This window comes from Prunus dulcis, chromosome 7 (genome assembly GCF_902201215.1).
Source record: "Prunus dulcis chromosome 7, ALMONDv2, whole genome shotgun sequence".
Taxonomy (NCBI): domain Eukaryota; kingdom Viridiplantae; phylum Streptophyta; class Magnoliopsida; order Rosales; family Rosaceae; genus Prunus; species Prunus dulcis.
Window position 1 is genome coordinate 4711739 of NC_047656.1, and position 9933 is coordinate 4721671.

The following is a 9933-nucleotide window of genomic DNA, read 5'->3' on the forward strand; positions in this document are numbered from 1 at the left end:
TCGTTCTTGTTCAAATTGTTTTTGAATTTAGTTGAGTGCTATATGAGATGATATGATCTGGGTGGTGTGGATGAGCAAAATCTTCACTTTGTCATTAGTGGACTTCATGTCTCATTGTTCAATTCCATAATGAATCTTGTTCGTGGTGATCCACACCCGGGGAAACATGGTTTTATTATTTATACTTGTCCTAAAAACTTGTAAAATAATTCAAAAAGTGTGTGTATAATTATGTATGCATCAGTAAGCATATTTTCTTGACATCTTTGTTTACCTTTCAGCTATACATTATTTCCCTTGCTGGTTCTATTGGATGCGACTGTCGACTGTAGAACCTCAAACACGCTTGGTTCCGAAGAAAAAGTTGTGAGCGCTAATGTCCTAAAAATGCCCCAAAAAGTGAGTGATAGTGTTGCTGAAGGTGTGCTTCAGTGCCTGGAGGAACTTATCAAGAAGTGTCTTTTAGGATCTGTAGATCAGGTAATCCAATTTCACTGACATTGCTTGGACCTGTTCCACATTACATACGTGTAGATTTACGAATTACTGTTTTATTAAACAAACTTTAATAGGATAATTGTTGCTGTTCTTCATCCAAAATAAATCTATGTACTGATGGACTGAAAAATATTTGGTATGCACAAGGTGCTATTCCTAACTAAGCTATAGGCCCTTGTGATACATATTTTATCATGTAAATAATTTCTTGTCAAGATGAATAATATTACATGATCCAACATTATGTCCCTTTGATCTATTTGATTGGGTTCGCTTATAAGTAACATTACATTTGTAATCTGTCAATGTTATAAACCTTCAAATTGGGACATGTAGAAAAGATGGAGAATTGATTGTAATGTCCCCCCCTTGCAATTAGCTTATTTGTATTCTTTGCATGGATGGAGACATTGTGTGTCTTATTCTGTGCCTTCTCACGCTTAATAAAATGTTATATTTCCTATAAAAAAAATGGTATGGTTTTGCTATAAGTTCAAAATTGGCTTATATGTTGTATGAATGAGTTTGCTGATGTGAATTGTTGTCCTAGAACAGGAACGTTATACTTGCATCACCTTTTGAAGCTGGTCTTTTCATTTGAAGTACAATAATATCCTTTTGCAGATGGTTGTGGTGCTGAAAAAATTGATTTATGGGGCTTTGCTTTCTCCATCTGATGCGTCAGAAGAGTTTTGTGAAGGAGTTATTAAGTGTTTCAGGGCAATCCTTCTGAATTTACTTACATGCTCTGATGAGTCCTGTGCATGTAACAAATCTTTGGCGTGCCTATTGTTTGTGTAAATAATCTCGTGGGAGAATATTTGCTTCTAGATCTTTCATCCTTTGATCTTCCTTCTCTCTCTTCCTCGATTCCTGTAAAAAAGACTGGAGTAAATAGACCACACCTAGGAGGTGTTGGCCAAAGGCCCTCCGATGTCTAAGTTAGTTCGAGTGTTTGTAGGAAAACAATAGATAACAAAAGGGTACGGAGATGTATGTATGATGTGAACCGGGCGGCCGGAGTCGTGATTTGTGAGAGCAAATATTTTCATCTCCAATCCCAACACACCACGTGGAAAAGAAGATTATCCCTTAAATTAATTAATTGAACCAATTTATTTGGCCAATTAATTAATAGGGATAATATCTTAATTACAGGATATTATCTTTATTTAATAAGGTAATATCATTAATTCAGATATTATCATAATAAAGAGATATAATCATCATCAAATTAGAAGCTCTGGATCCCAATCAAATCCTTAATGGACTCAATCTCTACGAATTTGGGTAAAGAATAAGCTCCTTCCTAATAAGAGTTTTTTTCTCTACGGAACCCTAGCCTCTGAGGCTCCTATAAATAGATGGCTTCATTCATCATTCAAGGTACATCTAAACCTACTCCTAATACCTGAGAAAAATACCCGAAGCTCTCTCCCTCTCTACTCTCCACTCTCCATATTTTCTCTACACGGCTCAAACCACCATGACACAGTGGCTCCGAGACAATCCCACACCACAGCCGAGACCGTGGCATTCCCTCACGGCATCGTGGCCACCATCGCTCCTCCTTCTCTCTATCCCTCAACCGGGAACACCATCTTGACACACGCTGCCGCGCTACAATAGCAAGGCCCCTTGGCCGGAACCACCATGCCACTTGTCGGACCAGCAGCTGGGACCACCGCACCGGCCTCTGCCGTCGTAGTACCATCTCAAGGCCCTGTGGCTGGATCTAGCCAACTTCATAGCGCCGCCACCAAGCATGGTGGAACCTCCCATCAGGGTGGGCTCACTACCACCATCGACTTTGGCCCAATCTTGGAGAAACTTTAGTCATTCCCTCCATCGCCTCCATGCTCGACGCACACTCCCATGTACACCTCTAATGAAACCGTAGCCCGTGTGCAATTGGGCTCCACACACTTCTCTCATCCTGGTCCATGAAGTCAAGTAGACCTCAATCTGAGAGTTGACAAGCTAACTCAGAGAATGGACGACCAAAACGATTTGATGAGGCAGCTCCTCAACCAAATAAACTTGGCTAAAAACCTTGGCCTTGGATAACAGGGCAAAAAGAGAAGGATTGACGAACGAGCCGATGGGCAGTTTGATAGATACCAGGCAGGTCGAGCAGGAGTAAGCAGACAAGTAGAGAGATGAACGCGCAGACAGATCGCAAGCATCTGCAAGGCACACTCAAAGCAGACAAAGTCTCTCATCTAGATTAAGTTCAAGGACCAACATGCGTGAAAAGCTAGGCCCACAACTTGACATCGGCGCCTTCTTGGGCCCACAATGAAATGTTCACAAAAAGCTAGGCTATTAGGGAGGTCAACCTGATGACCGTCACAGTGAGGATGGTGAAGAAAGGTGCTTTGCTACCCGCTCCCAAAGAACCAATTCTCATCGACAAGCTACAAGAATCCCTCTCACCACAGTCCACCAACACGTTGCCTAGGCAGCACAGCCAAGAAGGACGACCCTTGTGAACCAACAAGGAAGTCAATCAACGTCGCCCAAACCACGAAAGTCACCAACATGACCAACCAGCCATGTGTGCGGAAGACGTTGAGAAGCTTGTAAGTAACCGACTTCGAGATTTAAGGATTGGCAGAAATTTCGAAGATGCATTACGCATGGAGGTAGACCGAGCAACTCCTTACCCTTTACCGCCGAAATCGAGCAGGCTGCTCCCCCGAAATGATTCTCAATGCCCTTTTTCACATACTTCAAGGGGGATTCCATCCCGAAAGTCATCTAAAGAACTTTAAAAGCATTATGATCCTCTACAAGGCCGAAGATGCCCTAATGTGCAAGGTATTTGTAATGACTTTGGAGGAGCAGCTCAGGACTGGTTCCACACCCTACCATTTGGGTCGATTAGCAGCTTCAAGGAGCTTGCTTTCTTTTTCACCAAAGAATACATTCTTACAAGACGATCACCTGTACAACCTGCGGAAAAAGCCCGATAAATCAATTCGAGATTACATCAAGTGATTCAAAGCAAAAAAGGCCAACATTGTAGGGTGCAATGATCGAATTGTGTCCTCTGCTTTCAAGAAAGGTCTTCCAGTTTGACTATCACTCCCAGCCAGACTCTGGAAGAGGTCTTCGCCACAGCAGAGCGCTACGCACTCTGGGATGACGATTAAATCGCCACGAAGAAGTCTACCAAGCAAGAAGATCAGCCAACCAAACGGATAAAACAAAGAAGCGACGTGCTTAGCACTAGGAACAAAGACAAGCGCAGGTCGGGCCCACAAGAAGGAGAACTACACCAAGTTCTCTATCCCCATACATCAAATCTTAGCCCAAGTGAAGGACAAGCCTTGGGTAACAAGATTGCCACCCTTGAGGGGAGATCCAAGCAAGAGGGATACTAGAAAATACTGTGCCTTCCATGTGACGCAGGACTCATGAGAGAAGGTCACTGCACAGAGTTCATTGCGAAGTAGGCCATCCAACAGATTGAAGACTGTGATACCACCAAGGAGCCACCCCAGAAGGTCACAAGGATTAACACAATCCTAGCCGACTCCGAGGAGTTCGGGCTGACCAGCAGAGAAAAAAATAGGAAGATTAGACAAGCCACTATGATCTCCCAAGTCTCAACTAGCCTCCTACTGGCAGAAGACGATCCCGTGATAGACTTCCAAAAGAAAGGTCCAATCGGCCTTGATCTCGCACACAATAATGCCCTGGTCATCAGCATTCAAATCATTCAGACCATGGTTGACCGAATCCATGCAGACGAGGACGGGTTAGCCAATATCCTACAATTGGCAGTCATTCAACAAATGGGCTTAGAGACAGATCAATAAATCAGCCAGGTCACTAATCGGCTTCAATGAAGCGACAACGGTTATCGTGGGCACGATAGATCTTGACGTCTATTCCCCACCTATAATCAGCCCGCAAACATTCATGGTTATTGACGAAGTCTCCCCCCCCCAACAGCATTCTGGGCAGACCATAGATTGGCAAGATCAATGCCATCACCTCTGCCACACATCAGAAAATCTGCTACCCAATCCCTGGAGGCGGTGTCGGCTAGATCAACTGCAATAAGGCAATGGCGAGAAAATGCTCAGCTCAAGGGCTGAAGAGAAGCAAGCAAAAAAAGTTCCTCCCTGTGAACCAGGCAGATCTGAAAGGAGTAGAACAAGCAGATCCTGTTCCTGATAGCTGAGCAGACTAGAAAGGAAAGGGAATAGCTACTCCCCAATAGCAATGAAAGAATAAGGACCAAGTCGAGGGAATCCGTCAGGAGGTCTCTCCTGAAAAAGGATGGAAGCCCGAAGAGGACTTCGAGCTAGTACCCCTTTATCTTGACAAGCCAGAGAGAAAAGCACGGATCGGCTCTCCCCTAAGCCAGGAGGAGAAGGCAGAGCTTGCAACCTTCCTCCAGAACAACAAAGATGTATTCGCATGGTCACCATCCCACATGCCAGGCATCAATCCCCAGATTATCTGCCATCGCCTACACATCAACCCAGCTATCAACCCAATAGCACAAAAGAGACACAACTTCGTTACAGAGCAAGTCGCCATCATTGAAGCCGAGATCGATAAGCTCCTAGCTGCCAGTTTCATTGAAGAAGTCTCCTATGCAGAATGGTTGGCGAACGTTGTTCTAGTAGCAAAGAAAGAGAAGGGCCCGTGGAGAGTTTGTGTCGACTACGCCGACCTCAACAAGGCATGCCTTAAAGACAACTTTGCACTGCCAAGAATTGATTTGTTCATCCATTCAACTTCCGGCAATCAACTGCTAAGCTTCATGGATGCCTACTCCGGTGACAATCAAATCATGATTAATGAAGACGACAAGGCAAAGACCTCCTTCATCATCGAAAGAGGTACATACTGCTACAAAGTCATGCCCTTTGGGCTGAGGAACGCAGGAGAAACCTACCAAAGGTTAGTAAACAAAATTTTCAAGGAGAAAATCGGCAAGACTATAGAGGTCTACGTAGTCGACATGCTAGTCAAAGCTCCCCAATGAGCAGACCACATCAAGAATTTGCCGAGGCATTGAGCATACTTCAAAAATACAACATGAAGTTGATCCCGAGCAAATGCATGTTTGGAGTCTCGTTCGACCGATTCCTGGGATACTTAGTCACCCAAAGAGGAATTGAGACACATCCAATTCAAATCAAGGCTATTCTCAACATGAAGTCACCTCCCACAACAAAAGAGATACAAATTCTAACGAGTAGCAAGTACGAATTAGCTTTTCAAAACTTGAAAACCTACCTCACTTCACCTCTCTTACTCTCAAAATCGATACCAGGGGAAGACTTATACATCTACTTGGCAGTGTCTGGCTCAGCTGTCAGCTCAGCTCTCAATCGAGAAGAGCTAGGGGCACAACATCATGCATTCTACACTTCAAAAGCCCTCACCGATGCAGAGACTCCCTATTTGAAAATGGAGAAGCTCATTTTTTCTCATGTGGTTTCTGCAAGAAAACTAAGGCCTTACTATTAAGCACACTGGATAATTGTCATGACAGAATTAACTTTGAGATCAATCCTCCACAACCCCGACGCTTCTCAGTGACTCATGAAATGGGCAATCGAACTCAGTCAGTACAACCTCCTCTACCGGCCGAAGACTGCTATAAAAGCTCAAGCTTTAGTAGATTTTGTTGTAGAGTTTACTCCAACAGCCAAAGAAGAGAAGCTCGTCATGAAAAGCAAAGAAAAGCAGACGATACCTTCCTCATTGATTCAAACCTGCCTAACGATATGTGGCAGTTGCATGTAGGTGGAGCATCAAATCACAAGGGAGCGGGGGCAGGCGTCGTCATAATCACCTATGAAGGAATTTTGTTGGAACAAGCCATCACACTAGGCTATCCTGCTTCAAACAACAAGACAGAATATCAGGCATTGCTCGCAGGACTGCGCCTAGCAAAAGAACTGTTGATCAAAAGATTGGTCATCTACTCAGACTCCTAGCTGATCACAAATCAAGCCTCAGGCGAGTACATGGCAAAACAACCAAGAATGGTCCAGTACCACGACAAAGTCCAAGGACTTTTGAAAGAATTCCCCACTTTCACCATCCAACAAGTCCCATGGGCAAAGAACACTCATGCAAATGCATTGGCCGCGCTGGACACCCAGTTCAGACTTTCCATCCCGGTTGAACACCTTGACAAGCCAAGCATTTAAGAAATAGAGCCAATCGACTCAATGCAGATCGATGAAGACCCTAGCTAGCAAGACCCCATCGTCGACTACTTGATGAATGGAAATCTGCCAACAGGTAAGTCCAAAGCTAGAAAGGTCCAGCAGAAAGCCACAAGATACTACATGCAAGGCGACGTGCTCATTCGCAGATCATACTCCGGCTCTCATATCACCTGCATAAAATACCCTCAAACACTTGAGGTCCTCTGCAAAATTCACGATGGCGAGTGTGGCAACCACTCTTTGGGCAGGTCACTCACCCAGAAAGCTTTGAACATAGGCTATTTCTGACCTACCATGCGCCATGACTCCACTGAATATGTCAAAAGATGTGATCGCTGTCAACGGTACAAACCAATTCCTAAGACCATCTCCAACCCAAGGGGTGGAAACTCAAATTTTGAGTTTTAAGTCTAAAAATCTTCTCCAACCCATGTATTTTGGGGGGTGAAAATGTGAGAAATCTCAAAATTGGACTGGAATTCCAGTGTCATTTCTATCTGGACTGATAATTTTGTGGGACCCAAAATATGCTTTAATTTTTTTTTCAACTGGAAGCCCGGCCAAATTGGCTGGGCCCGCTAACAGTTACAAAAAAGTAGATTCCCATTTCCTTTATTAATGGCCAACAGCTACTTTTTCAAATAATCTGATATGCTGTTTTCTTTTTTTATATATTCCAACAGCTATAAAATCAACAATTATGATTCATTTTAGGCAATCTCAACGGCAAAATTTCACATCCAACGCTCAAATTTAAATCCAACGGTGAAAATAATATTTATAATTAATCTAAGTCAAATCCAACCCCAAAACTTATTCCAATCTCTATAAATGACCATTCATTTGGTAAATAACCCACCAAAAATCATTTGTTTTCTTTCTCCCTTTGTGATAATTTTTCATTCTACATTCATTCTTGTTGAGAATGGCCCCAAAACCACAAAGATGTGTGAATTGGAGACCACAAGAAGATGAGGCATTGTGCAGAGGGTGGCACGAATCAATCAAATGACTCATTTTGGTTGCGTATGTACCAAAAGTTTTTGGAAAATGATCTAGGCATGAGCGGAGCCGAGGTACGATCACCGCAAGCTATTGCTTCTCAGTTCAAGATCATCAACCAACAATGTTCTTTTTGGAAGGCATGTGTAACAAAGGCCAATGCAAGGCATGTTAGTGGCTCCAATCTTGAAGATGTGGTGAGTACCCATTTTTTTCGATGCTTAAATTTATAATTTTAATTATTTTCAATTATTAACTTGATTTTTATTTTATTTCACGGGTAGGATATGAATGCAAAAACACTTTTCTTGAATAATAATAAACCTCCAAATAGACCTTTCAAGTTGTATCATGCTTGGCAAATCTTAAAAGATTGCCCAAAATGGAACGACCTATGTGAATCTCCCACACAAAAATTCAAAGATTCTTCTCATAGTGGCAATACTGTCAATTTGGAGGAAGATGAAGATGGTGTGGTCATGCCCACTCCAAGGCCGTTGGGAAGAGATAAACATAAGGATAAAAAAAAGAAAGGGAAAGGTGTTGAAAGTTATTTGAACCAAAGTGGTAAGTTCTTGTCTGAATTGGTTCAACAAGGAAATGAGGCAAAAGAGGATATGAGGCGAAAATTAGAGCTCCTACATGAGCAACATGCATATCAAATCCAACAAGATAAGGAGGCCAATGAACAGAGGATAATGTCCATGGACCTATCCAATTGTTGTTTATCTTTATTTCTAATTGTTGTTTATCTTTATTTTTAATTATCGTTTATCTTTTTTTTTATTTTTTTATTTTTATGATTGTTGTTTATTTTTCTATGATTAATCTTTTTTTAAATTCATTGATAAACCATAAAATTCATTAAAATCACACAACCACTTTTATAATTTAAACACACAACATAATTTAAACACGGTTAGATAATTTAAACACACAACATAATTTAAACACACTTACATAATTTAAATACCCTTACATAATTTAAACACACTTACATAATTTAAATACCCTTACATAATTTAAACACACAACATAGCTCATTGACCCTCTCCTTCGCATCTCCAAATGTGGTTGATCAAATCATTTCTTAGATTGTGATGCACTTGCGAAGCACGAACTCTATTATGACGGACCATGTAGTCTGAGATAGTTCGTTTGTCTCGTTTTATATGGTACGTGATAGTTGGCTCAAGCTCATAAGCAAGTCTTGCTCTTGCTCTTCTAGATGTTCATGGACAATTGTCTTCATCATTAGATTCTGCATCTAGATCCTCATACTCATCCTCAACAATCATGTTGTGCAATATTATGCACGTCATCATGATTGAATTAGGTTGTTCTTTGCGCCACATATGTGTAGGTCCCATAACAATTGCCCATTAAGCCTAAAGTATTCCAAAGGCTCTTTCGACATCCTTCCTATAAGCCTTTTGTTTTTGGGAAAATACTCTTTTTTTTGGAGTATTCGGTTGGGAAATCGTCTTAACCAATGTAGCCCAACGAGGGTAGATACCATCAGCCAAGTAATAACCCAGATTGTATTCATTTCCATTGACAACATATTGGATATGGGGAGACACTCCATTGACTACATCATTGAACAACGGAGAACGAGCTAGGATGTTGATATCATTGTTCGATCCAGCAACTCCAAAAATGGCATGCCATATCCAAGTGTCATACGAGGCCACTATCTCTAGAACGACAATTGGCTTATGGTTGTAGCCGGTATACTGGCCTGCCCAAGCAGTGGGGCAGTTCTTCCATTCCCAATGCAGGCAGTCAAGACTGCCTAACATTCTTGAGAATCCTCTGCGACTAGCCTTGTGCAAGAGCCTATAAAGGTCGGCCGGATTTAGGGAATGGAGGTACCACTGACCATACATGGGTTCAATAGCAGAACAAAATTTTTGCAAACATTCATGGGCTGTAGATTCACCCAATCTACAGTACTCGTCGGTGGAGTCTGCCTAGCATCCATATGCAAGCATTCGAAAAACGGATGTTTGCTTCTGCTCTGGGGATAGACTTTGTCGTCCACAAGCATCTATCTTCTGGGTAAAGTATGGCTCATGTGCAACAACATCATTCAAGATGTGATAGAAAAGCTCTCTTCTCATGCAGAACCTCCTACGAAAGTCCATTGGGAATAAAGTGGTCTTTCACAGAAGTAGTCCTCTATGAGACTCTTATGATGTTTTTCTCTCTTCTGATTCTTGTATTCACG

General features: G+C 42.2%; 1 protein-coding gene across 1 annotated transcript; it reads right to left on the reverse strand.

The window, feature by feature from the left end:
- Positions 1 to 9091: 9091 nt before the first annotated feature.
- Positions 9092 to 9592, reverse strand: LOC117635217. Its single transcript, XM_034369568.1, has one exon. The coding sequence runs from the start codon at positions 9590 to 9592 to the stop codon at positions 9092 to 9094; it is 501 nt and encodes a 166-aa protein (XP_034225459.1).
- Between the last annotated feature and the right edge of the window lie 341 nt (positions 9593 to 9933).

What these genes read in the sequence shown, in the direction of transcription:
- LOC117635217 (XM_034369568.1), bottom strand. Translation starts at nt 9,592, where the DNA reads ATGTATGGTCAGTGGTACCTCCATTCCCTAAATCCGGCCGACCTTTAT.